General features: G+C 58.8%; 1 protein-coding gene across 4 annotated transcripts in view; it reads left to right on the forward strand.

Annotated features, from left to right (window-relative positions):
- Nucleotides 1-26,893, forward strand: part of IQGAP3 (IQ motif containing GTPase activating protein 3) — a 37,489-nt gene extending 10,596 nt beyond the window's left edge. For 3 of the 4 annotated variants that reach the window (XM_008264306.4, XM_051858542.2, XM_070077520.1), the window contains 29 exons: nucleotides 296-459; nucleotides 921-1,008; nucleotides 2,497-2,660; nucleotides 4,284-4,441; nucleotides 5,637-5,758; nucleotides 5,852-6,015; nucleotides 8,001-8,091; nucleotides 8,814-8,981; nucleotides 9,072-9,211; nucleotides 9,302-9,472; nucleotides 11,083-11,166; nucleotides 11,315-11,386; nucleotides 11,469-11,538; nucleotides 13,784-13,992; nucleotides 14,639-14,791; nucleotides 15,064-15,227; nucleotides 15,509-15,733; nucleotides 18,782-18,922; nucleotides 20,178-20,262; nucleotides 20,641-20,873; nucleotides 21,192-21,324; nucleotides 21,417-21,519; nucleotides 22,020-22,146; nucleotides 22,973-23,060; nucleotides 23,726-23,938; nucleotides 24,105-24,271; nucleotides 24,560-24,661; nucleotides 25,066-25,174; nucleotides 25,746-26,893. In XM_008264306.4, the coding sequence (XP_008262528.2) occupies nucleotides 296-459; nucleotides 921-1,008; nucleotides 2,497-2,660; nucleotides 4,284-4,441; nucleotides 5,637-5,758; nucleotides 5,852-6,015; nucleotides 8,001-8,091; nucleotides 8,814-8,981; nucleotides 9,072-9,211; nucleotides 9,302-9,472; nucleotides 11,083-11,166; nucleotides 11,315-11,386; nucleotides 11,469-11,538; nucleotides 13,784-13,992; nucleotides 14,639-14,791; nucleotides 15,064-15,227; nucleotides 15,509-15,733; nucleotides 18,782-18,922; nucleotides 20,178-20,262; nucleotides 20,641-20,873; nucleotides 21,192-21,324; nucleotides 21,417-21,519; nucleotides 22,020-22,146; nucleotides 22,973-23,060; nucleotides 23,726-23,938; nucleotides 24,105-24,271; nucleotides 24,560-24,661; nucleotides 25,066-25,174; nucleotides 25,746-25,859 (4,022 nt within the window). In that variant the 3' untranslated portion in view covers nucleotides 25,860-26,893. The remainder of the gene's footprint in view (nucleotides 1-295; nucleotides 460-920; nucleotides 1,009-2,496; nucleotides 2,661-4,283; nucleotides 4,442-5,636; nucleotides 5,759-5,851; nucleotides 6,016-8,000; nucleotides 8,092-8,813; nucleotides 8,982-9,071; nucleotides 9,212-9,301; nucleotides 9,473-11,082; nucleotides 11,167-11,314; nucleotides 11,387-11,468; nucleotides 11,539-13,783; nucleotides 13,993-14,638; nucleotides 14,792-15,063; nucleotides 15,228-15,508; nucleotides 15,734-18,781; nucleotides 18,923-20,177; nucleotides 20,263-20,640; nucleotides 20,874-21,191; nucleotides 21,325-21,416; nucleotides 21,520-22,019; nucleotides 22,147-22,972; nucleotides 23,061-23,725; nucleotides 23,939-24,104; nucleotides 24,272-24,559; nucleotides 24,662-25,065; nucleotides 25,175-25,745) is intronic. The other variant, XM_017345793.3, reaches the window with a different exon arrangement.

A 26,893-nucleotide genomic window follows, 5' to 3' on the forward strand; every position in this document is an offset into this window, starting at 1 on the left:
TGCTGGGTGCAGCTGGACTGGGGACCCTGGGGCAGGTGTGTGCAGTGGTTGGGGGAGGGGCTGCCTGAAGGCTCCGGGTGGATGAGGCTTTGCCTTCTTGCATCAGGCTCTCTGCTCTCCTGGAATGCGCAGATGAGGCTGTGAGGGCCGAGCTGGAGAATGAGGGCTGCATCAGAAGGGCCCAGGAACTGAGGGGTGGGGGGTGGGAGTGGAGTGACTGGCAGATTCCCAGGGCTGGGCTGCAGGGTAGAGGGGGACTTCCCATATCGCTCACTGGAATGTCGGCCCTTTGCAGTCCATGGGGCTCTAGAAGTTGTTGATGATGCCCTGGAAAGACAGAGCCCTGAGGCCCTGCTCGAGGCCCTTCAAGACCCTGCCCTGGCCCTCCGAGGGGTGAGGAGAGACTTTGCCGACTGGTACCTGGAACAGCTGAGCTCAGACAGAGAGCAGAAAGCACAGGTCAGGCCCTGTTACCTGCCATCTCCTCTGGGTGACTGAGGGGACCTCTTACCCAAGGAGCACCGCTGTCAGTCCTTTGTATTCAGTAAGCGCTGACTACACGTTCAAAAGGCTGAATTTCGTTCCAAAGCCTCGTGGATGAAACTGATCAGTTCCTGTCCCCTGGGGGTCCCTGCCTGTGACCCGGAGAGACCCAGGGGCTGCAGAGTAGGCAGTGACGTGCTCCCCACTGCAACTTAGCAACTGTTGGCCTTCACCTTGACGCTATCTGCACTTGTGTTGTTTTGTTATTTATCATGCTTGCTGAGTAAACAAGTTAAAAATGGGTAAACAGGCAGGGGTGGGCCAGCCCATTCTGCCTAGCGGGGAGAGTGGGATCGAGGGTCGGTGCCTCGGTGGTCTGGGGAGCCCCTGCTGGCCGCTCCTATAGCAGGACTCTCTCCCGCATCTCTTTGTCTCAGGAGCTGGGCCTGGTGGAGCTTCTGGACAAAGAAGAGGTCCAGGCTGGCGTGGCCGCAGCCAACAGGAAGGGAGAGCAGGAGCAAGCCAGTAAGTCCTCCCTAGGCCTGGGGCCTGGTCTGGGTGCACCACGGGCTCTTGCGGGAGCGTCCAGCCCCTCTGCTGGCTCAGGACGGGGCAGTGGGACTGCTGCCCGATTCCCTCTCCTGGCAAGGGACTGCTGCCCTGGGGTAGCCCGCCTGGAGGGACACCGCAGATGAGTTCATTAGGTGAGATGACGGCGTGTCAGGGCTGCGCCAGGCTGGCTCCTGGGCAGGCTGGTTCCCTCCAGGCAGCTCGCCTGCGATTTTGACAGTTTCAACCTGCTTCGATTCCTTCAGCTTCTGCAGCGTAGTGATTTCCCAGGTGAGAGAGAAACTCATATCTCACTCCGTTTCTCTTAAAACGTTATATTCAAATACAGTTCTTTATTAAAAAAAAAAAAAAATAGCTGTTTCCCTAAGAGGTCCATCCGCGTAGCAAGAGCGAGGAGAGCGCGGGTGGAAGGCAGTAGCCTGTGGACCTTGCCCCGTGCTAATTGCTTCACTCGGTCTTGACTGGCTGGCAGCTCCTGAGCTTGCGCAGTCACCATCTGCCTTTGGCGAACAGTTTAGACCCGCCCCGGGCGGCTGCTAGAGCTGCTCCTCTTATCAGCTCCTGCGCTGATCTGATCTTATCTCCCTTGCCGACCTGACCTCAGACCTTGACCGCTTCTGCCATTATTCATCTACACTTGAGTCCTAGCCCCTTGGCGGGCCGATACCTCCCCAGAGTCCCTCCCCATCTCGTCTGCTCAGAGCACCAGTCCTTGGTTGTGCTCCCAGCCCCTCCTGTCCCTCCCTCTCCCCCATTTTCACCTGTTAGAAGCGGTGAGAACATCCCCCAGAACTTGCTCCAAGTCTTCAGGGCAGTCTCTCCCAGCCAGTGTCCATCCCTCCCTGTGCTGCCGTGGTGTTGTGCAGAAGTAGGGGATGGCGGTGGCGTGGCCTTCACAGCAGTGCCCTGTGGGTGCTTTTGTGTCTTTATTTTCCCCCAGGAGACTATGTGCCCCCCCATGCCAGTGCCCATGTCTGCTTAGCATTTTATACGGCCCAGGGTTTGTAAACTCACGCTACGTGGATGTGCCGTAGCCCCTTTATAGCTTCCTCTTGCCCTTTGCAACCCAGAGGGCTCCACCTTGGAGCTAACGCCTATTCCTCTGCTGTCATCAAGTAGGTCCTGGAGCCCCTGGACTAACCTCAGCTCACTCGTGCGCCACAGCCACCTGTCAGTCACCTCTGCCACACAGCCACCCTGTGTTACACGCTGAGCTACTTGGCTCGGCACCTGACAGATTGCTTCTCATGGAGCCTCCTCTTAAAGCAGCCCAGCCCCTTTCCCCCCGAGCATTTAGAAACACATCTTGAACCCAACAGAATGGATTTCAAGAGCACTTACAAGACCATCTCCCCGCCATGGTCGCCGGCAGAGCCCGGCTGGCCGGGATACCGAGATGGCCCCGAGCACCCGGCCTGTGCGCCTCTCCTCTCCCCCCTGCAGTGCTCCAGGCTGTGCGGCGGATCAACAGAGCCATCCAGAGGGGCGCGGCGGCCGACACTGCGAGGGAGCTGATGTGCCCCGAAGCCCAGCTGCCTCCCGTGTACCCTTGTGCCGCGGCCGTGTACCAGCGGGAGCTGGCGGTGCTCCAGCGGCAGCAGCAGGGCGTGAGCGCCCGGGGCCCGGGCTGCGGGAGGGGCGGGCAGTCTGTCCAGAGCACCCTCGGAGGACCCTCAGGGACACAGGCGAGGGCCGAGGGCTGGGGAAAGGGCGCGCTGTGAGAGTCACTACCTTTGAGCACACACTGCCTTGTACACTCACTCAGTCCTTAGAAACACCCTAGAAGGGAAGGCGGATTGTGTCTGTGTTAGAGATGGGGGAACCAAGATTCCGAGGCCAAATAACTTGCCCGGCACTGCTGTGATTGGCAGGTGGGGAAGAGTGAAGCAGAAAACACTTGAAGCCCATGCTGGTAGCCACTCTGCTGCCTCACCACCCCCTGGACCAGCAAGCTGAGACGTCCACTAGGGGAGTCAGGATATACCCAAGGGGCCAGATAGAGACTTAGGGAGACAACAGTAGATGACGTAGATGGAAGAAGACTTCAGACCCCGGAAATGGGGGAAGCAGAGCTAGAGATAAATCTGGGAAGGCTTCCTGGAAGAGAGGGCAATTGCTAGGGAATCATACCCGCAGCAGGGTTTGCAGAGTATCTGCTCTGGGCATGAGCCTCAGGAGAGGCGCAGTCTCAACACACAAGTTGAGCTCCTACAAGGAAGCACAGTGACTAAGACTGGGAACTTTAGAGTCCCAGTCCCTGCCTTGCTAGCTCCGCTAGTTCCTAGCTAGGTGACGCTACCCTACCCCTCAGTTCCTTCCTACCGTGTAATTAATCCCGTCCACGTACACGCTTAGAGAAGGTGAGCGGTAGCACTGTTATTCACGGTGCCTCCAATCAGGGGAGGCAGGAAGGGTGCTCCCGACAGAGGGAACAGCGCAGTAGTATGTGAGAAGGAGCAGGCCCAGCAGAGCAGTGGGCGGGGGCCTCCTGGGTGTGGCAGCGACCGCCGGGCTGCACCTCTGTATGTGCAGGGCCCACTGCGATTCTTGCTGCATAGTTAGGACCAGAAGGGAGCTGGCAGGGCTCACTGGTGGAGTGCGGGCTCTGGGATCAGATAGCTGGAGTTGCCTGGCATAACTGCCGTGGGCCCCTCTGTGCACTGGGCGTGTTCACGGCGCCTCCTTACTGGTATGCGTGGACAATCAGTGGGACCGTGTGCGCAGTGGTTGTACTGGTGCGCATGGACAGTCAGTGGGACCGTGTGCGCAGTGGTTGTACTGGTGTGTGTGGACAGTCATTGGGACTGTGTGCGCAGTGGTTGTACTGGTGTGCGTGGACAGTCAGTGGGACCGTGTGCGCAGTGGTTGTACTGGTGTGCGTGGACAGTCAGTGGGACCGTGTGCGCAGTGGTTGTACTGGTGTGCGTGGACAGTCATGGACAGTCAGTGGGACCGTGTGCGCAGTGGTTGTACTGGTGTGCATGGACAGTCATGGACAGTCAGTGGGACCATGTGCGCAGTGGTTGTACTGGTGTGCATGGACAGTCATGGACAGTCAGTGGGACCGTGTGCGCAGTGGTTGTACTTGAGCATTCTGGGACTGACGCTCGTGACTGGCTCGGCCCCAGCGGGGTTGAGGATGGAGACGCTGGGGTGGAACCTTGGGGCAGGACAGCCGCAGGCCTCTGGGCCCTTCGCCAGGCCTCTCGCACGTTGCCCTCCCCCTGTAGGAGCTCAGCCAGGAGGAGCTCTTTGTGGCCGTGGAGATGCTGTCAGCTGTGGTCCTGATCAACCAGGCCCTGGAGGCCAAGGACACCAGCGGCTTCTGGAGCAGTCTGGGGAGCCCCGCCACAGGCCTGGCGGAGGTGGAAGCGGAAAATGCTCAGCGGTGAGAAAGCTTCAGCCACCTGCGGGCGGTGGGGGCGCGGAGGAGTGTGGTCAGGACCCGAGTTCTGGGAGACCAGGCTGCCGCGTGCCGCCCTGCTCCTGGGCCCGGGCCACCCTCCAGGGCTGGGAGTCAGTGGGTCGCTGCTCATTCCTCGTGGCTCTGTCGATCCCTCCTGTGACTGGGTTTGAGTGCCAGGTGCTGGGAACAAAACAGCAGGGAGCAAAACCCTGCTCTCATCAAACTGGCCTGCGAGTGCAGGGGGCTGGAGGTGGGGCCGCGGCGGGTGGACAGTTTCTCTGCTCCCCGCAGCCTGGCTACAGAGGCCTCTGAGGTAGGCAGTCACTTGAGAGACCTGGCAGGCCTGAGGGATTGCCATGGGACTGCCTGGGGCAGAGGCCCCAGGAAAGAGGGTGTTAGGCGTGCTCCGAGGACTCTGGTGTGGCGGAGTGGAATTAGGAAGGGAGCGGAGTGGGCAGTGAGGCCTCAGCGGCAGAGGCCGGGTCATTTAGCCTCTGGCCTCTACCCGGAGTGAGAAGGGAAGCCAGGGAGGGTGCTGAGCAGGAAGGGAGGCGACCTGACCTACTTGCACAGGACCGGGCCTCGAAGGCCCGAGAGGAGAACCTGCTAGACAGCTACTGCAGTCATCCAGGCACGCGAGGAGCGGGAGTGGCCGGGGGCAGGAGCGGTGGCGGCTGTGTGAAGGAGTCAGATCTGGGATGTGCTTTGAGAGCAGAACTGACGGGATGAACTGCACATGGGCTGTGAGAGAGAACGGGGTCGGGCGTGACACCATGATTCCTGGCGAGATGGGAGAGAGTGGGACCTGCGCGTTGAGCAAGGGGTCGGGAGGGCCGGGTTTGAGGCGCTTATTAGACACTTGCATGTGGGGATCCCGGGAGGCCGCTGAGATCCATGGTGGGCTGCAGGGCTGCTCCGGGGAGTCACTGGCAAGTGGTGTTTGAAGCCGCGAGGTTAGGGGAGCTCACCCAGGGTGTGCGTCTGGAGAGAAGCGGTGTGACGGTTGGGCTGCCGGGAAGTTTGGAGCTCAGGGACGAGCCAGCAGAGGGGCCGAGAGAAGAGCAGGGTGAGAGGAGCCCAGAGAGCGTGCTGTCCTGAGAGCACGCGGGGAAGCAGCGCGCTCTGTCCCCGACGGCTGCTCATCTGCTCGCCTTGCGTTTCCACTCCCTGCTGCCAGGTACTTTGATGCCCTGGTGAAGCTGCGACAGGTGCGTGGAGTGGACGGGGCTTTCCTGAGCTGGAATGACCTGCAGGCCACTGTGAGCCAGGTCAATGCCCAAGTCCAAGAAGAGACCGACCGTGAGTGCAACCCAGGGCTGGGGGGGACAGCCCGGCACCTGCCCCTTAGCTTTAGGGCTGGGGCCCTGCCCATCTAGCACTGTCTTTTCTCAGAGGTGCTCGCCGTCAGCCTCATCAACGAGGCTCTGGACCAGGACAGCCCTGAGAAGACCCTCTCTGCCCTGCTGCTTCCCACGGCTGGCCTGGACAGCGTTAGCCTTCCTGTGGCCCCTCGGTACCATCTGCTCCTCGTGGCAGCCAAAAGGCAGAAGGCCCAGGTGAGGTTAGGGCTGACTGCATCGGTCACCAGAGCAGAAGGAACAGCCCCTGCGGGGAGAGCTGTGCCCAGATGGAACCTGGCCGAGAGCTCCAGTCTGATGGACCCGGTCACTTCCAGGAGAGGAGGGCAGGCAGGGTTCCAGTCTGGTGGAGGAGAGGACGATGCCTCCTGTCACCAGGGCACTGGACAGAGTGTGGGAGGAGCGTGCGTGCAGGAGCCAGAGTATCTGGGCTGGATTTCCTGCTCTCACACTGAGTGACCACATGACCTTCAGCAGATCCCTTGATGTCTTTGAGCTCTGTTTATTTGACTGTAAAATACCGCATACCCTGGCCCTACCCACCTCCCAGAGTGAGGGGGAAAATCCGATGAGTGGACCAATGGGGCAGGTCTTGGAGCCTGAGATGTCCCGAGGATGTGGCAGTGGCGAGTGGCTGAGAGCTGGGGCTCCTGAGCCAGACTGCTTGAGTGTGCGTGCTGGCAGTCCAGCCCTGTGTGTGTCACCTCACCTTTCTGTGCCCCCATTCCCTCGCTGACAAACTTGGGGCAATGATCGTACCTCCTAGTGATGAGTTAGCTGTGATATGGTGTGACAGTAGGGCTGGCTAACTATTGAGTTCTCACTCTGTGCCAAGCATTATTCTATGTGCTTTGAAAATACTAATTCCTAAGAAAATGATGTAGAACAGTGCCTGGAACATAGTACTCAATAAAATGCTATAAGGGCAGGCGTTCGGCAGAGCAGTTAGGGCATCTCCAGTTGCCCGCATCCTATGCTGGAGTGCCTGCTTTGAGTCCTGGCTCTCCCACTTCCTATTCAGTTTCCTGCACCCTGGGAGGCAACAGATGATGGCTCAATACTTGGGTCCCTACTGCCCATGTGGGAGACACAGATGGAGTTCTGGGCTCCCAGCTCCCACCTGGTCCAACTGTAGCTATTGTAGGCATTTGGGGAGAGAACCAGCAGATGGAAGGGGTGTGTGTGTCCCTCTCTATCTCTCTGCTTTTTGAATAAAATGAAAATAATCATGTAATTTTTTATGTTAGTTGTTTGTTTGTTTGTTTTGACAGGCAGAGTGGACAGTGAGAGAGAGAGACAGAGAGAAAGGTCTTCCTTTGCCGTTGGTTCACCCTCCAATGGCCACTGCGGCCGGCGCGCTGTGGCCAGCGCACCACGCTGATCCGAAGGCAGGAGCCAGGTGCTTCTCCTGGTCTCCCATAGGGTGCAGGGCCCAAGCACTTGGGCCATCCTCCACTGCACTCCCTGGCCACAGCAGAGAGCTGGCCTGGAAGAGGGGCAACCGGGACAGAATCCGGTGCCCCGACCGGGACTAGAACCCGGTGTGCCGGCACTGCAAGGCGGAGGATTAGCCTACTGAGCCGCGGCGCCGGCCTTATGTTAGTTTATAAAGTCTCTTCCTAACAAGAAGAGGTGGGAGGGAGTAGAGTCTGGGATTGAGTGAGACGAGGAGGGGAAGCCTCTGTGTTAGGCCGACAGAGTAGCAGGCAGGGCTTACCTGACCAGTTGTCTCGTGACCTTCCTGCTGCCCTGTGGGGTTGAGAAGTATGGTACAAGAACAGAAAGATGGTGCAGGGTCAGGGTCAGGGTCAGACTCAGCCTGAGAAGATGTGAACTGAGGCATTGGAGAATGGGGGTCAGGCAGCGTGGGCTGTTCATCCCGGGTGTAGCTGGGGCACAAGGGCAGGGAATCAAGCTGCTGAGATCTGAGGGTTTAAGAAGCTCTGTCGGCCCTGTGGCCAAGCCGAGCTGATGCTTGGGGCAGGCTCCGGCAGGGTAGGAGAAGCCTGCCGCAGTTCGAGGGGACACAAGGCCTTGCTTGCCAGGGCAGGGGAGGGCCGTGGAGAGCGCGCTCCCTGTGGCTCCCCGTGTCGGCCTGCAATTTGATTGCTCAGGGCAGCCAGGCCGGGGCACCTGGAGCAACCATCCTCGGGTCTCGTCTTTTCTCTCTCTCCATTCTCCAGGCAACAGGGGATCCTGGAGCTGTGCTGTGGCTGGAGGAGATCCGCCAAGGAGTGGTCAGAGCCAACCAGGACACAGACACAGCTCAGAGAAGTAAACAGGCGGGGCTGGGAAGGTGTGGGGAGGAGACAGGAGCTTAGCTGCAGCTCAGATAATCAGGGGGCCCAGTCACCTCCCTCTCCTGCCCACCTCCGTGGGCAGGCAGGCCAGAATCAGCAACGCACCACGGCTACATTTCCTGGCACTCAGCGGGGCAGGAAGTGCACAGGAGTTGCATGACCATAGTCCACCTGCTGCCTGCTCTGTGCCTTCCTGTGGGCTGTGTGCTCTGTGCCTTCCTGCGAGCAAGTGCAAGCCACGGTAGCCACAAGTCCAGACCATTTCTACTGGTCTCCTGAGTCTGCGTTCTAATCAACCGGCTCTGGCTAGGAAATGTTGTCTTAGGGTAGAAGGAGAGAGATTGGCGGGAGTTTGAAGAAAACAGGCAGCATGCCGGTGGGGGACACGGATGGTGTTGGCTGTCGGAGACGGCAGTCCCTCTGTCCACAGCCTACCTTTAAGCTTCTGTAGGAGCTGATTCTGCTTCCACCAAGCCCCGGCCCACAGCCACCCTGCGGAGCCCTCCCTGACTGTACCTTGGCCCCTGCACACAGATGTGACGTGTGCTGCTGCTTTTCCTGTCTGTACACCCTGGGGTATCCATGCCCTCCAGGGATTGATTGTTGTGTCCACTGAATCCCTGCCCAGGAGACAGCACAGGGCCCATGGGAGGGACTTGGGGAAGGGCTGACTGCTCTGTCCTGATGCCCCACCAGTGGCCCTTGGCGTGGCCGCCATCAATCAAGCCATCAAGGAAGGCAAGGCAGCCCAGACAGAGCGGGTGCTGAGGAATCCCTCGGTAGGCCTCCGTGGGGTAGTTCCAGACTGTGCCGACGGCTACCAGCGAGCCCTGGAAGGTGCCGTGGCAAAGAAGCGGCGTCCAGGTAATGGCCGGCCTTTGCCCTCCCTTCTCTGCCCACCCCGGCCATCCCTCGCCTCCTCCCAACCTTCCCTGCTTACCTGGTTTTGCTCAGGGGACACAGCTTTCTGGGTTCAACATGACATGAAGGATGGCACCGCCTACTACTTCCACCTGCAGACCTTCCAGGGGGCCTGGGAGCGCCCCCCTGACTGCCGCCTCAACACTGCCCACCTGACTCGGGAGGAGATCCAGGTTGGCCGGGCCCCTTGCAAGGGCTGGGGTCATAGACCAGGGGCTGTCTGCAAGAAAGGCTCCCACCCACTCTCCCTCCTGCTTCCACAGTCAGCCGTCACCAAGGTCACGGCCGCCCATGACCGCCAGCAGCTCTGGAAGGCCAATGTGGGCCTCGTCATCCGGCTGCAGGCCCGCCTCCGTGGCTTTCTAGTCCGGCAGAAGTTCGCCGAGCGCTCCCACTTCCTGAGGACCTGGCTCCCGGCAGTCGTCAAGATCCAGGTTGGGTGGCTCTGGCTTTCTGAGTCTCCAGTCTGTCCACCCCGCTGCTTTTTACTGAGCGCCATTGAGATGATCTTTCTGAGCAGTGGTGGTGAAGAGCATGGATTCTGGAGCCAGACTACCTAGGTTTGAATCCCAGCGCTGCCGCCTATTATCCTGGGTGACCTTGGCACATTTCTCTCTCCCTCCCTGTTTCTGCATCTGAAAACGAGGGATAGAACTAGCACCCACCCTCTGGGATTGCTATGAGGATTAAGTGAGATAATAACATCTACGGGGTTTCTACACTGTCTGGCAGGTGGGCGAGAAGACGGAACGAGTGCTGGTTATTGTCGCCATCGTCCTCTCTATCCAGCGAGCATGAGAGCTGCCTCATAGCTTCCACAAGGCCGGGGTGGGGTGGGGTGTGTGTGAAATAAAACTTAGTGAGACCCCAGGGTTTAGACACCGGGAGGACTTCCGGACTAGGAGTCATGAAGAGGTGTCAGTGGCTGAACAGGAAAGGCTGGAGTACCGCTTAGGGAAGGAAGAGTCTGCTACCCTCCCTCGCCTACCTGCCCTGTCCGCGTTTTTTTCCTTCCAACCTGGGGGTGGTCCAGTGAGGCTTTGGAGGTGGGCCCACAAGTAAGTGGGACAAGAGGCAGCCAGGGAGCTTCCTGGGGGCACTGTGCACACCAGGAATGGTGGGAGTTGAACGGAGGTGGTCTGGAGGGCTTCATGGAGATATTAGCGATGTGAAGACACTTGAGTTAATAGGCATCTGCGAGGGCCCAGAACCTGCGGAGCGCGCCACTCGGCACCGGGCAATGTTGACAGATGAGTGTGAGACCCACAGGCGAGGGCATCTCTCCCCTTGCAGGAGCTGGGGCAGAATCGCTGCTAGATTCTGTGTAGGTAGGGACACGAAGACAGTACCAGAGAACCCACGGTTGACAGCTGTACAGGCAGAGAGGCAAGCAGCCCTTGATGAAGACCTAGGGCAGGGTGGGGGGGTGGTAACTGAGAGCTCAGGCTTGGGAACCAGAGGTTAGAGTTTGTCTCTCGGTCCTACAGCTTCTGGGCCACATGAGCTCGGGCACCCCTCTGCTGCACTTGGTTCCCTTAGTCGTGTTCCCACGTGGAGTGTGCGGATTAAGTAGGATAATTATACTTAGCACTTAGTGTGGTAAGTGCTCCACTGGTGGTGGCCATTATGAGATGTTATTTTCAGGGCATTGGTCCCAGAAGGCCACACAGAACTTTCGTGATCTGCATGTAGTGGTCTGAGTCACGGGGCTGCTCCCTTGTGAGCCCAGGCAGGAATTTCACAACAGCAGTGGGAAGGACATGGAAAGGGAGAAGGGAGCCATGTGGGTCTGCCTGGGTGCTGGGACACAGAGACAGAGATAGCCCAGAGCCCCAGACCACTTGCCCTCCAGCCAAGCAAAGCGAGACTCAGAAGGGGGCTGCCCACACATGCCGAGACCTTCATCTCTCCTGAACGGTGCAATGTCAGCCAGAACCACCACCAGGGTCCTGAATTCTGGCCACTCCAGCCTGGGATGCCTTTTCCCAGCAGCCTCTGGGGCTGAAGAAGACCCTGGTTGCCTCTTTGTCTCCCATGACTGCAGGCTCACTGGCGGGGTCACAGACAGCGCAGGAGTTACCTGAAGAGGCTGCAGTATCTAAAAGCAAACGTGGATGCCGTGATCAAGGTAGAGGCAGCGGTTTGGGCGGGTTGCTGTGTGTGCAACTCAAGGGGCCCTCTGAGAACCTCCTCCTGCCCCATGGGGTTGGCCCAATCGGCCTGGGTCCAAGGGGGGGCCTCCAGCCTGGAGCTCTGAGTCAGTGTCTCTCTCCCAGATCCAGGCCTGGGCCCGGATGTGGGCAGCTCGGAGGCAATACCTGAGGCGTCTGCGCTACTTCCAGAAGCATGTGAGTGTCGCCCTGCACCCCTGCCTTCACCCGTGAGAGCTTGGGCAGCTGGCAACCCCTTCCCTGCGCGCGTGTGTGGCAGGTTGACTCCGTCGTGAAGATCCAGGCATTTTTCCGTGCCCGGAAAGCCCGGGATGACTACAGGATGTTAGGTGAGCCCCCAGCCTAGCCTTCCCAAGTCTGATGGGAGAGTTAGGACCCACAATGCCAGGCAGCTCTGGATGTCCCTCTTGGAGCCACTCAGCAGGTGAGAGGAAGGCAGTCGGGAGGTGTCTGGGCCGCAGCGTGGACATGAGTTGTACAAAAGCCCCCCGGCCATGGCAGCAGCAGCCTTGTCACAGGGAGAGCTCTCCAGCCAGGGTGAGCTGCACCAGACTCAGGTAATCTCCCCGTTGCTGCCACTAAAGAAGAAAGGGGTCTTTCTGCCCAGGTTCCACCCTTCTCCCACTGTGCCCTCATCCTGGCGCCCGCAAGGCCTGGCAAGGCACGCAGTCCTGTCCGCACTCCTGGGGCACTGGAGGGGATGCTGTCTTCCAGCCCCACCCTGCCCACAGTTGGGCGAGAGTGCGGAGCCTTCAAGATGTCCTCCCTGGCTGCTCTTGGCGCCTGTCCTTCAAGTCCAGGAGCCCAGCTGGGGGTGAGGGGACCCCTTTTGGTGGTAGAAATGAGGGGTCCATTTCCATGTTCACCTCTGGCCCCTGGCTTCCTCTAGCCTAGGCCTTCTGCTTTCTGGACTGTGGGCCACATGCTTGGGATTCAGGGCAGCTGTCCCGTTCAGGAGTCAGCTCCTGGTCCTACCCATGGGGCCTTCACCTGTCCCTCTGTACCGAGACGGCTGGCCTCTCCCCCCTCTCCTCCGCTCCTGCCTGCCCTTTCTCTTGCTGTTACACTCATGCCACCGTCTGGGCGCCCCTCGTCTCCTTTTTCTTCTCAGCAGTTTATGGTTTTGCTGAAAGCACTTTTTCTTGCCAGCTCTGTTCCCCAACTTCATTAGCCCCCAAATTCCGCGTGGCCTGGCAAGTTGCTTGACCCCTCTGTTGCTTCCGTTTTCTTCTTCATACACGGACCTCCTTGTAAGACCTGTTGTGCAGGCCTGTCCCGAGGGCAGATGGATAAATATTTCACCACATCCGAGCGGCCGTCCACTGTCTCGGATCCCCCTGTTTCTCACTCCTCGAAGATCGGGCCCCACCCTGTAGCCGGATTAACCCACCAAATTTGTGATCTCATCCCTCTGTCCTGACTCTTTCCCCTGCCCCGAGGACGACGTCCGGTCTCCTAACCACGGCTTCCACGTCTTGCCGTGACCTGGCCTCCTCTGCCCCCACAGCTGCCTGACCCCGGCCCTCACTGCTGCACCCTCTGTGCTGCACTCCAGATGCCAGGTCCTTCCGCACTTCCCGGGGAGCCACGCTCACCCTCTGTCACCTCCTTTTCACAGACAGCAGGCGGGGCTCCTCGGGAAGTGTCTCTTCACTTCCCAGGTTGCCCCGGTGGCCTGCTTTTGTTTTCCCAGAGATCCTTGTGCTCGCCTGCCCTGATCACCAGCCACACTGTTGTGAGTGCAGTGTGGTTTCCCTTCTAGAGTGCCTTTAAGGACAAGGCCTAGTTTTATTCCTCTTGCAAATCTGACTTCTCCATTTATTACTAGCTGTATGACCTAAGGAAAGTTACTTAGCCTCTCTGTGCCTCGGTAATCTCACCAGGAAGATGGATGGTTCCAGCCTACTGACCTCACTGGGCTGTTTTGTGTATGTGAGGCACTTAGCGCCTGTCCCGTAGTCAATATTATGAGTGTTAGTTATTGTTTTGAATTGTTATTCCCTGTAGCTTAGCTCAGAGGACTTTTTTGTTTGTTTTTTTGCCCAAATACCAATTCGAAAGGTGATTCAAGGAGAGTCACCATGTGTTTCTGCCCTCCCCTGTAATTATGAGGCCAGCTGACCTTGACCACACTGTCTGCCTGTACTTCCCCGTATGCCCAGACATTCCTGGCAGAGGAGCATTGTGGGGAGCAGGCGGGGCCAAGGGGAGGCTGAGGGGTGGGAACGGGTTGGCCTAGCTGGAGCGGGGAGTCAATCCCATAGACTAGGGAGGCTTATCAGAGGAAGCTGGGGCTCTGGCTTCGGTCAGAGGGAGCTCATGGGAGAGGCCCAGGGTGCAGGTGCATCGAGAGGCAGGAGAAGAGCAGCTCCATGTCTTCCCCAGTTATAAGACAAGGCGCTCAGGTCAGGCCTGGCTCCACCAGCCCTCCTACTGCAAGCAGGACTAGGGCTGGGGACCTGCTGACCTCAAGCAGGGTGGGGACTAAGGGTGGGCCAACTCTCAGGTAGGGGGCTGACCAAGAGGCCCCTGATGAGACCTGCCTGATCCTGACGCCTCCTCCCCTCCTGCCAGTACACGCAGCCCACCCTCCTCTCAGTGTGGTCCGCAGATTTGCCCACCTCTTGAATCAAAGCCAGCAGGACTTCTCGGCTGAGGCGGAGCTGCTGCAGCTCCAGGAGGAGGTGGTCAGGAAGATCCGGTCCAATCAGCAGCTGGAGCAGGACCTCAACCTCATGGACATCAAGATTGGCCTGCTGGTGAGGAACCGGATCACGCTGCAGGTGAGGCCCTGGCCGCCCTCCCCAGGCCCAGCCGCTTCTGGGGAGGTGCTGCTGACGTTCTCTGCGAGCTAATCGCATCTTTTTAAAATCTGTGGATTTCGTTACCTGGCTTAGGGCCGTGTTCCAGGACCCTCTCCCTGTAGCAGACAGTTTGCTGGGGACACGTGATAGAGTGGGAAGAGGAGCGGGTCATGGAGCTACACTGCCAGCAACGGAGCTGTGGGTGGTCCTTTAACCTCCGCGGCTGTTTCCTCATTAGTAAGCTGGGAACAGTGAGAACGACTGCCTCCCCGGGCCAGATGTGGAGGTAGACGTGAAAGCTCCTTACACAGATACGCGGTGACAGGTGATGTCTCCACCTCACAGTTATACAACAGTCTAAAAAGAAGCGCAAAAAAATGTAGACATGATGCCTTTGCCTAGCAACCCAGGTCTCTTTGGGGATCACCCCATGAGAGCAGTGGTGCCAGATAGAGTCTCAGGACAGTAGCAGGGCCCTCCCTGGCCTCAGAACCTCTTGTCTCCCCTGGCTCATGCCTGCGTCTTAAACAGAAGAAAGCCTGGCTCCTCCAGGTGCTGATTCCAGACCATATGCTCCAGCTCGTGGCCTGGGCTGGTTGTATCACCTGCTCCCCCACCCCTGCAGGAGGTGGTCTCCCACTGCAAGAAGCTGACCAAGAAGAATAAGGAGCAGCTGTCGGATATGATGGTTCTGGACAAGCAGAAGGGATTAAAGTCGCTGAGCAAAGAGAAACGGCAAAAACTAGAAGCTTACCAACACCTCTTCTACCTGCTCCAGGTGAGCAGAGGGCTTTGCAAGGAGAAGTCTCTGCGGGACCCTGAGACTTTCTTGTCTGTGCCTTGGCCTCCATGTCCTTTCCTGTAATCACAATGCCTGTCACCAGGGCAAGAGGCAGCCTCTTCCCCTCTTTGTCCAGAATGTTTCCAGTTCCCTGAGAGTATGGTAGTGCCTCCCCTGTCCCATGTCTCCTTGAGGAAAGCTGTCACTGAGCCGATCGCCAGTCCTTGGAGTGTATTACCAGCCATTCCCATCTCCCCTGTTGCTTACAGACCCAGCCCATCTACCTGGCCAAGCTGATCTTTCAGATGCCACAGAACAGAACCACCAAGTTCATGGAGGCGGTGATTTTCAGCCTGTACAACTATGCGTCCAACCGCCGAGAGGCCTATCTCCTGCTCCAGCTCTTCAAGACGGCGCTCCAGGAGGAAATCAAGTAGGTTGTGCAGACACAGAGGACTGGGGAGAGAGTGAGTTCAGAGATGCCCCTGTGGGCTCCATCATGAGGCGACAACCTATTGAGGTTTTGGGGAGAGACTGTAAGACATGACCTGAGACAGCAGACTTGGGGTGACATGGGCTGATGCGTTAGCACAAAGGGTGAGGTGGAGGTACCAGGACATTCCTGTAAGAGGGGAACACCAGAGTAGGCTTTGAGGAGTCAGATCTCAGAAAGAGCGAGCAGCCTGGCCTGATCAATGACCGCTCGAACCGCAGGTCCAAGGTGGAGCAGCCCCAGGATGTGGTGACTGGCAACCCGACGGTCGTGAGGCTGGTGGTGAGATTCTACCGTAACGAGCGGGGACAGAGCGCCCTGCGGGAGATCCTGGGCAAGGTCATCCAGGACGTGCTGGAGGACAAGACACTCAGCGTCCACACAGACCCTGTCCACCTCTACAAGACCTGGATCAACCAGACAGAGGCCCAGACAGGGCAGCGCAGGTGAGCACACGGGCGAAAGGAGCACGCTCTTCCGTCAGCTTTTCTTGGGCCTCGCCGGGAAATCTGGGGTGTGTTTGAAGGTGACATATAAATGAGCATGCTGATTTATGCAAACAAGCCCTATAGGAGTAAATAAGGTACTCTTTTAGACTCCTTCTAGTAATTAACATGGAACCGATGTAAATGACTCCAGACCCAGCAGGCTTGACATAGGATGAGCACAGATGAATATGCAAATGTGTTTAATTGCTGTGTCAGGGCTTGCAAAGGATATGTCAGGTTTGCTGGGACCTGGGATATAGACTCGTTATTGATAGGGGAGCAGATGAATTTTCAGATCTAAAGATGAGCAGGCAAATGAGATGCTGGAGAGGGCGGCTGGCCTGGAAGATCAGGAGCATTACTCAGGTTCACGGGTACTAGGAAATGCAGCCCCTGAGGACAGCAGGCCGTCCTGGTGATGCTCTGCGTGGAACAGGAGTGACGTGGGGGCACCACGTGGCCCTGGCACAGCCCTCCCTAATGTCCCAGTTGCCAAAGGCTATGAGAGTACTTCAGAAAGTTCATGGAGGGGGGGTGTTTGGCCCAGGGGTTGACACTGCTCCTGATGGGCACGTCCCACATCCGAGTGCCTGGGTTCAAGTTCTGGTTCTGCTCCAGATTCTAGCTCCCTGCTAAATGTACACCCTGGGAAGCAGGAAGTGATGACTCAAGTACTTGGCTCCCTGCTACCCATGTGGGAGACCTGGGTTGAGTTCTGGACTCCTGGCCAAAGCCAAGAGCTTTTAGGGAATGGGTCAGTAGACAGGAGCTGTCTGTTTTTCTTTCTCTGTCTGCCTCTCTGTCTTTCTCCCTCTCAGGTAAGTTTTGTATTTTTTAAATTTTTTTAAGTTCATGGGAAGAATTAAAAGTATGAATTTATTTTGGAACAAAAATTTTGTCGAAAATAATTTGTATGTCCACAATATATAAAAAATGTGTCTTGTGAAAAAATTATGGATGTATCTCAATCCCTTTTGCACCCAAAAAAACTCTTTTTTGTTGTTGTTAAAAGTATATTATTTATTTGAAAGGCAGAGTTGCAGAGAGAGAGGGAGAGAGACAGCAAAACAGAGAGATCTTCCATCTGCTGGTTCACTCCTCAAATGGCTGCAATGGCCGGGGCTGGGCCAAGCCAAAGCCAGGAGTCAGGAGCCTCGAGCCTCATCCAGGTCTCCCACATGGGTAGCAGGGGCCTGAGTACTTGGGCCACTTGCTGCTGCCTTCCCAGGCACATTAGCAGGAAGCTAGATCCGAAATGGAGCAGAGCCTGCCGTGGCACAGCAGGTTAAGCTGCCATCTTGCAGTGCCAGCAGCATCTTATATGGGTGCTTGTTCGAGTTCTGGCTGCTCTACTTCTGATCCAGCTCCCTGCCAATGTGCCTGGAAAATCAACAGAAGATGGCCCAAGTGCTTGGGCCCCTGCACCCACTTAGGAGACCTGGAAGAAATTCCTGGTTCCTGGCTTCAGACTGGCCCAGCTCCAGCTGTTGTGCCCATTTGGGGAACTAGCAGATGGAAGATCTCTCTCTCTGTCTCTTTTCTCTGTAGACGCTGCCTTTCAAATAAATAAATAAATCTATAAAAAAAAAAAAAAGGAACAGCCGGAACTCAACTGTGGGATGCCAGCATCACAGGGAGAGGCTAAGACAGAGAGACAGAGATATCTTCCATCTTCTGTTCACTCCCAGACGGCTACAATGGCCAGGGCTGGGCCAGACTGAAGCCAGGAGCCAGGATCTTAATCCAGGTCTCCCATGTGAGTGCAGAGGCCCAAGGATTTGGGTCATCTTCCACTGCTTTCCCAGGCACGTTAGCAGGGAGCTGGATCAGAAGTGGAGCAGCTGGCACTTGAACCAGTGCCCATGTGGGATATCAGTGCTGCAAGCAGCAGCTTCCCTTCTATGCCAAAGCGCCAGTCCCTAACTCATACTTTTTTTTTTTTTTTAAAGATTTGTTTATTTATTTGAGAGGCAGAGTTACAGACAGCAAGAGGGAAAAACAGAGAGAGAGAGGTCTTCCATCCTCTGGCTCACTCCCCAAACGGCCACAATGGCCAGAGCCGTGACGATCCGAAGCCAGGAGCCAGGAGCCTCCTCTGGGTCTCCCATGTGGGTGCAGGGGCCCAAGCACCTGGGCCATCCTCCACTGCTTTCCCAGGCCACAGCAGAGAGCTGGACTGGAAGAGGAGCAGCTGGGACTAGAACCCGGTGCCCATATGGGATGCCTGCGCCGCAGTCAGAGACTTAACCCACTGTGCCACAGTGCCGCCCCCTAACTCACTTTTAATTTCATTTTTCCACAAGCTTTAAAAGTACCCCCGCATGTGCAGGGCAGGCCTTGGTTTGCTCCAGCTTCCCTGGGAGTCAGCATGGACTGCACCTCTGGATTCCTTCCTGCACACTCCCAGTCCCCTGTGGTTCCCCGGCTCTTTCTTCTTCATCAGCTCCTCACATCCCTCAGCCCTCTCTGAGTCCCTTCTTGTTTTTGGCCCTTTCCCATCCCTGCTGGGATGCCCTGAGCCTGCCTGTGGGAGATCCTGTTGCTGGGTAGAGTTTAACAGCAGCAGGGGGTGGGGCCAGCATAGTGGGTTAAGCCAACACCTACAACACCATCCCATATGGACACTTGTTTGTGTACTGGGTACTCCACTTCCAATCCAGTTCCCTGATAATTTGGTTGGGAAAGCAGTGGAAGATGGCCCAAGTCCTTGGGTCCCTGCACCCATGTGGGAGACCCGGAAGAAGCTCCTGGCTCCTGACTTCGGCCTGGCCCAGCAATGGCCTTGCAACCATTTGGGGAGTGAACCAGTGGGTGGAAGATACCTCTCTGTGTGTGTGTGTGTGTGTGTGTGTGTCTATTTCTCTTTCTCTCTCTGTAACTCTGTCTTTCAAATAAATAACTAAAACTTTAAAAGAAAAGACAAGTTTAACATGGAAGGCCTCAGGAAAGGGAGGCCATGAGAAAGGGCCCGGCTTTACGTTGTCTTTCCCTGTCCACTGTCCACAGCCAACTCCCTTATGACGTCACCCCTGAGCAGGCCTTGAGCCACCCTGAGGTCCAGAGACGACTGGACATTTCCCTGCGCAACCTCCTGGCCATGACTGATAAGTTCCTGGCAGCCATCATCTCATCAGTGGACCAAATTCCGTATGTGCCACAACCCCATGCCAACCTCAGCACCAGTCTCAGGCGCGCTGGGCCATGCTGGGGAGAGCAGGGTGGCTGTTCAGGAGACAGGAAGGGGAGAGGAGCGGGGTCCTCAGAGGGGTTCCAGGAGATGCACAGGGACTGCTCGAAGCTGCTGCTAGAGAGCCGAGCTGGAACACAGCTCGCAGGTCTGTGTGGGCCCTCACTGGAGCCAGAGGAGAGGGCCTCACGTGGTTGTTATTAAACAAGAAGGCATGTTTGTAGTTCTCCTCTTTCTTAAAATTTAGTCAACCAATGGTTTTTACAAAGCAAATGGGTGGGGGTGGGCATTGACCCAGCAGTTAAAATCCCATCATCCCGTGGTGGAGTAACAGCTCGATACACAGCTTCGCCCCGATTCCGGCTTCCCACAGAACCTGGGAGGCAGTGGCGATGGTGCAAGTAACTGGGTTCTTGGGACGGCCCCACTGGAGCCCGGATTGAGTTCCTGGCTCTGACTTCGTCCCCAGCGAGGGGCTGGTGCAGGCATCTGGGAGCAAGCCAACCACTGGGAGGCAGACAAAACTGGACCAGGCGTCAGAGAGGAAGGGCCACAAAGGGAGGTGCGCTTCTGTCTCTGGAACTCCAGCAGATGGAAGTGGCTTTAGGTGAATGCGATGAGATGTGCAGGCGGCGCCTCCGTGACAGGACTCCTGCTGACTCAGGCAGCACCACGTGCCCCCTCCACACACACAGTTCCGCTTGGTCCTCGCAAAACCCCTGTGAGCCAAAGAGGCAGGGATGATGGTTCCTGCGCGCCAGGCCGGGGAGCACACAAAGGGGAGGACATCGCCTACAGTGCTATCGCTGGCTGGAGCTTCGCTCAGCCCATTGACCTCCCCCAGCCCTGCCCTAGCCCAGAACAGGCCCCTCCCAGGAGCTCTGGTGTAGCTGGCAAGCTCAGCTGCCTCAGAGCCCCCTGGGCTGTCCTGGGGCAAGGTTTGGCCATCAGATACCCAGGTACAGGCTGCAGGTGCCTCCGGGGGTGAAGATGGGTGGGTCTTGGGATGTAAGGTGTCCTCCAGGGCAGACAGGAGGGTCTCAAAGAAGAAGCTCTTGGGCCAAGTTGGAGGGTGCGTGAGAGCTTTAGTAGACGGTGGCTCCTGATCGTGGGTGTTGATGCAAGGGCAGGAGGGAGGGGACAGGCCCCAAGGTCTCAGCAGCGAGATGGCTTTGGGCAAGCAGAGCCATTGCACACCTACTGCTCTGTCCCCAGGTATGGGATGCGATATGTGGCCAAAGTTCTGAAGACAACTCTGGCAGAGAAGTTCCCGGATGCCACAGAGACCGAAGTCTATAAGGTAAGCGTCATTTCTCCTCCTGCCTCCGGAGCCTTCCCTGGCCTTGCTGGTGCCTGTGATTTCGACACTGAGACAGAAGGGCTGGAAAAATCCACCCTGTAGACCGCACCTGGCTCGCCAGCAGGGTGTCGGGTGGCAGATGGGAAGGCCGGGGCATGAGCAGAGAGTGACAACCCCGGGCTTCCTGTCGGGAGATCTGGGTTCTAGGCCCAGTGCTCGCTCAAGTTTGCCGTGTGACCTTGAGCACTTGGTGCACCTGCTCTGGGTCTGTTTTGTCTTCTGTAAAGTGAAGGGGTCAGCCCAAGGCAGCTGGGCATGCAGGGCTGGGGCTGGCAAGGGGGCCTCCGGGCGCCTCTGGGAGAGTCTCTTTGCCTTCAGGTGGTGGGGAACCTCCTGTACTACCGCTTCCTGAACCCCGCTGTGGTGGCCCCTGATGCCTTCGACATTGTGGCCATGGCCGCAGGCGGTGCCCTGGCTGCCCCCCAGCGCCACGCCCTGGGGGCTGTGGCTCAGCTCCTGCAGCACGCGGCAGCCGGCAAGGCCTTCTCCGGGGAGAATGGGCACCTGAGGGTCCTGAACGACTATCTGGAGGAGACGCACCACAAGTTCAGGTCTGGGGGATGGCGCCCGCCCCTCCCATCCCTCTCTCTCCTCGCCTTTCACATCCCACCTCTCCCCCGGAACCCGTGAGGAAGGGAGGGTGTAGTGGCAGGCTGGGAGTCAGGACCCCCGTGGAGAGACAAGAGGCCTATTAGAGAAGGTTGGCTCCATGGCCCCCTGGGACAGAGGGTGGGAGCTGAGCCTGGAGTGTCAGCATTGGCTTGAGCAGCCTCATCAGAGCCAGGAGGGGTGATTGGGACAGAAGACAGGCGGCTGCCAGTGTTCCCCGCTCGCTCATATCCCCACCCCCACCCCCACCCCGGAGATAGGAAGTTCGTGTGCAGAGCCTGCCAGGTGCCTGAGCCAGAGGAGCGCTTTGCGATGGACGAGTACTCAGACATGGTGGCTGTGGCCAAGCCCGTGGTGTACATCACCGTGGGGGAGCTGGTCAACACGCACAGGGTGAGGGGCTGCCGCCTGGAGGGTGGCCAGGGGTCCGGAAGCCCGTGCCGGGGGTGGGGAAGGCCCAGCTCAGACCATCTTGCCTCCTGCAGCTGTTGCTGGAGCACCAGGACTGGATCGCCCCTGACCACCGGGACCCCCTGCACGAGCTCCTAGAGGACCTTGGGGAGCTGCCCACTGTCCCTGACCTCATCGGTGCGTGTCCTGCTGGGTAGCCAGGACCAGCCGGGGCCCGCAGGGACGGAGGGTCAGGCAGGCGGGCAGGCTTACCCACATGGTGGGCAGCTAGTTGCATGTTCCCCCTCTCCTCTCCTGCCGGCCCTGAGAGGGACACAGGGACAGACATAGAGGGAGGGACCCAGCACCAGTAGGTCAGTGAGACACGATGGGCTCAGGGCCTGTGCGGGTCTCAGTAGGTCCCTCTGATGAGGAGAATCTCAGGGCTGTGGAATGAGAGGCAGCCTGCCTGCGGGGCTGGGAGGGCAGAGTGGAGGTTGTGAGGGGAGAGCGCCAGGGGCTCCGGCCTGGGGAGGCACGCCCTCAGGAACCCGGGGTGTGCTCTGGCTGAGGGCAGTGCAGGACCACTGGGCACCGTGGGCACATGGGATGCACAGAGCTGCACACCGACCACGACGTGGATGTGTGTGCAACAGCCGTGTGCACCTGGGCCTGTCTCACTCCTCACCTCACCTCAGGGGAGAACATAGCTGCAGATGGACACATGGACCTGAGCAAGCTCGAAATGTCCCTGTCACTCACCAACAAGTTTGAAGGGCTGGAGGCGGATGCCGACGATACCAGCACCCGGAGTCTGCTTCTGAGGTGGGTGAGGCTGGCCTCTGAGTCCCGCAACCAAGTGGCCCTCCTCTCAGGCCACTCCTTCCTGGGCTCCCTTGCCCTTCCGGAAGTTCCCCTGGGACCCAACTTGCCTCCCTCCTTTCGCGGCCACCTCGGCTCCTTCCTTCCGACAACCTCAGCTGTTTGCGTGTTGTCGTGGCTGACGGCAGAGGGACGCTTACCACGTTGCCAGCAACAGCGCTGGCTGTTGCCGGGCCGCCTAGCAGAAGCAGCCTTACGTGTTAGCCCACGGCAGGAGCCAGCCGGGAGGTGGGTGGCCTTTCGGCCTTCACTGTGAGGGGGACGAGCTCGGGAGGCGTGTGACTTGTCACAGTCCCGTGGCCAGCGGGTCATGGACTTCTGTTCTGACTGCCCGCTCCTCTGGAGTGTGAAGATCAGGAGAGGGGCACAGCGATGTTCTTCCCCAGCTCTGCGAGAGGGAGGGAGGCCAGGCTGCTCGTCTGGGCAGAAAAGAGCCAACGCGGCGACCCCCGGCTCACCCATTTGTCAGCAAGTGAGCAGGCCTGGGGCTTTGCCCTGCCATGCAAGGCCCTAGAGCTTAGGGCAAACAGACAGAGAGCCACCAGAGGGAGGGGGCATGGGGTGGACTGAGAACTCAGGAGAAGGGAAGAGGACACGGGTCCCTCAACCAAAGGGAAGTGGTTTGGAAGGTCGTTTGTGGGGAGGGTGTTCTGGGCAGCAACACCGCCACTCACGCTCTCTCCTTAGCTCCCAAGGGTCCCTGGCAGCCATGTGTGGGACAGGGTCCGCTTACTCTCCGCTGTCTCCCGTCACTGCCCTCCTCCTGTAGCACCAAGCAGATGCTGGCCGATATCATCCAGTTCCACCCCGGGGACTCCCTCACGGAGATCCTGTCCCTCTCGGCCTCCAGAGAGCAGGTGAGCAGCCAGGGCAGCCTCGGGTTCTGTCTCACTCGTGCCCCTCCTCACCCCCCAGCACTGCTCTTCCCTCCCCTGGGCCCCTGCCCAGACTGCCTACCAGCAGTGAGCGCTCCGGAGGCCCAAAGCCTTTGCCCTTGACCCCTGGAGGCCCACAGGCCGAGGGGAACAGCCATAGCCTTGAGAAGCTGCAGGCTGCGGTGTCCGGGGAGGCCCCTTCCTCCCCACTCCCTGCGCTGGGGCTGTGGGGGACGAGCCAACAGGCAGGTGGAAGGGCTGTGCTCAGGGAATAGAGCGCTTGGCTTGAAGGCCCAGGGGAAGGAAGGTGGGAAGCGAGGGGCGAGAAGCCTGCTGGCCAAGAAGCTCAGCCAGGAGCTTCCCAGGGAAAGGTGGCGAGGGCTGCAGACGCATCCCAGGCTCCGTTGTGGGGAGGTCACGGCCAGCGTCTGTGCGGATCCATAGAGCTGGAGCTTCCGTTCGGGGCTCCTCGGAGCCACTGCATGTGACCATCCCTGAGGCCCTTCCCTGTGCCACACCTCCTTGTTCTCCACCAGCTACACTCACACCCTGCCCCCACTTCCCTGGTGACACCGTGAGAAATGCACCTGGGGCCTGGTAGGCAGACGTAAGGCCTGGTGGACCCCTCCAGCCTCTCTGCCCCCCAGGAAGTGGCCCACAAGCGGCTGATGTGCCGGCGCCAGGCCTGTGAGGCCCAGACCCCAGAGCCGCTGCGACGACACCGCTCGCTGACAGCTCACTCCCTCCTGCCGCTGGCAGAGAAGCAACGGCGCGTCCTGCGGAACCTGCGCCGCCTCGAGGGCCTGGGCCTGGTCAGCGCCCGTGACGGCTACCAGGGGCTAGTGGACGAACTGGCCAAGGTGACGATCCAGGCCTGCGTGTGCGTGTGCATGTGGCGGGAAGGTGTGCCTTGAAGGCCTGGGCGGGGTCCCTGAGATTGTCCTCCTAGGAAAAGCAGCCTCACAATCCGCTTCCTGCCAGGAAGGGCCCACTCATGCCCCCTCCTCCCCCACCCCCCAATCCCAGGACATCCGCAACCAGCGCAGGCACCGGCAGCGGCGGAAGGCAGAGCTGCTGAAGCTTCAGGCCACCATCCAGGGCCTAAACGCCAAGACCACCTTCTATGAGGAGCAGGGCGACTACTACAGCCAGTACATCCAGGCCTGCCTGGGCCACCTGGCCCCCAGCTCCAAGTGGGTGCCGGCCTCAAGGGCCCCTCCCCCTGCCCACGTCAACTGGCGTCCCACTGCGTCCTGGCTTTGAAAGGGGATTCTCACCCCTGGCATGGCACAGCCGCTCCTGGCTCTGGCCTTGGAGTCTCCCTCTCAAAGCCCTGGGTGCAAGGGCAACCCCTGTCCCCTGCCCTCCACCCCTGAGATGTCCCTGGGGTCCAGCGTCCTCCGTGCCAGCCACGGAGAGCAAGGGTCTTTGGCAGAGGGGAGTTTGTGGGCGGAGTTCTCTGAGGGTCTTCTTTCAATCAGGAGTGCTGGCAAGGGGAAGAAGCAGCCATCTCTCCATTACACGGCAGCCCAGCTCCTGGAGAAGGGGGTGCTGGTGGAAATTGAAGATCTGCCCGCCTCTCAGTACGTGTCTCCGGGGGACAGGAGCTCAGCCCCTTCCTGTCCCCTGGGTGGGCGCCAGGTAGAGGGAGGGCGGAACTCAGTCCTGGCTGGAAGGTGCCGCTAGAATGCTGGCGGAGACAGAGCATCCCAGGCAGACAGTTAGGGACGGCCAACGAGGCCTAGCACAGTCCTAGGTACCCCAAAGCAGAGGATGCTGGGAAATCTGCCAGGAGGCGGGAGCTGCTGGGCAAGTAGAAGAGGTGATGTGAGCAGACGTGAAACTGGGAGGAAACAGAGGGCTGGGCCCCCCCCAGGAGCAACCAACAGAGGGAAAGCCTGGGCTCCGGGTGGCACGCCCTGCTGCCCGGAATGAGGGGCCCTGGAGAGGGGTGAGGGCTCCCTGTTTCGAATCCTGTTCCCAACAGCTTCAGAAACGTCATCTTTGACATCACGCCTGGAGATGAGGCCGGGAAGTTTGAAGTGAGCGCCAAGTTCCTGGGTGTGGACATGGAGCGGTTCCAGCTGCACTACCAGGTAGAGGCCCCTCCCGTGGTGCTGGGCTGAAGACAGTGGCAAGGCTGCAGCTCCGTTCCCCGCCCCGTCCGCGCTGTCCTTCCTGGAGGGGAGAGTGGGGTCTGTGCTGCCCAAACCCTGACAAGCGAGCGTCGGTGAGGGGCCGACGGGGCAGGGTTAACACGTGAAGCCTGGCGCACGCTGGGGCCTCCCGTGAGACCCCCTTAGTCCTGCCCACGCACTGAGCCACACCCCTCTTTGATAGGCTCTGGGGTGAAAAGGTTAAGAAGCCAGCCCACGGGGCGCCCGGAGCGGCTCAGTGACAGCGAGGCTGGACTTCAGGGAGGCAGTGATGTTAAATCCCAGTCTCTCTGCTGCTTTGGGTTTCTGAGTGAGGAAAACTGATTCCAAGGCTGGCTCTGACATTTCATCAGGTCACGGTCCCTGGCCCTCGGCCTCGCCGGCCTTGGGGCTGAAGTGGGTTTCACTGCCCTGGCTCGGTGGCCTGGAAGGCCCCGTGGTGCTGGTGTTCTGTGTGTCTACGCAGCAGCCAGCCACCGCTCACCTCCCCTCCCTGCCTCCTCCCTCCTAGGACCTCCTGCAGCTCCAGTATGAGGGTGTGGCTATCATGAAACTCTTTAACAAGGCCAAGGTCAATGTCAACCTTCTCATCTTCCTCCTCAACAAGAAGTTCTTGCGGAAATGATGGAGGCCAGGTGTGAGCCTGCCCCTGGTGCCTCGCAGGATGCTTTCCTTTAACACTAACTCAGCACCGTGCTGCCTGCAGACGCTGGGGCCCAGGACCCAGAACGCCTCGGGAGTCTCCGTCCTTCCCTGCCTGCAAGGAGTCTGCCCGCTGGCCACAGCAGTAGCTCTCTGGTTGGCTATAGTGGGCCCTGCCCCACATGAGGAACCCCCTGGTTTTCCAGCCAGGTGGTGGGTACAAACCTAGGCTCCGCACGTTGGTCTGGGAAAGTTACTGCTCTCGTGCCTGCTGCCGCCTTCCCGCGGTCACCCCAATATTATAAACACTGCCCCGATGGCCTGATTTCCTCTCCACTTCCTTTTCTTGGCAGACCCCCAAAGCCAGGGCCAAGGTCCCCAGCCCCACCTCCCACCGCATCTGCAGCGGCTGCGCCTGCCCGGCCGACGCCCCGGCCGCTCAGCTGCGGGGACACCATACACCCTCGGCCCCTCGCCCTGGCACTGGGGTTTGTTGATGCCCACGTGGCCTGTGGCACTGTTGTTCTCCACGGCGTTATGGGCAAGCTGACCTTCCAGTAACCTCAAACCTCACTCCCCTGTTTATGGTCTGTTTTATATGTGGGTCACTGGGGTATTTATTTTCTCTCCCACCCCTGCACTCCCGACCGCTGAGCCGCCTTAATCATGGTTTTAATTCTCTCTTCTTTTTGCGCTGAGAAAGGGTTCTTGTTTCCCTATTCCAAGTGGTATCCACAGGACGCATTTAGACCTTGGGTTTAAAGTCACCTCGGGGGAGTCCTAGCTCCCCTCCCACGTTACGCCCTCCTGTCAGGGCCAAGTGCAGTCTTTCCCTTTTCTCCTCTGCCCTCAGGACTCTCAGGCCTTGGAGGCGACTCTCCCAGGCGACTTCCACATCCCCAGTCCCCCCCCACCCCCCGCCACTGTCTTTCTGTCACCTCCACATTTTCCCGACTTCCTGTCCCTGCTGCCACAATTTTTCTGGCTTCATTTTAATAAAAGCAGCTGCTACCCCCA

The sequence above is a fragment of the Oryctolagus cuniculus genome, chromosome 7 (genome assembly GCF_964237555.1).
Source record: "Oryctolagus cuniculus chromosome 7, mOryCun1.1, whole genome shotgun sequence".
Lineage (NCBI taxonomy): Eukaryota > Metazoa > Chordata > Mammalia > Lagomorpha > Leporidae > Oryctolagus > Oryctolagus cuniculus.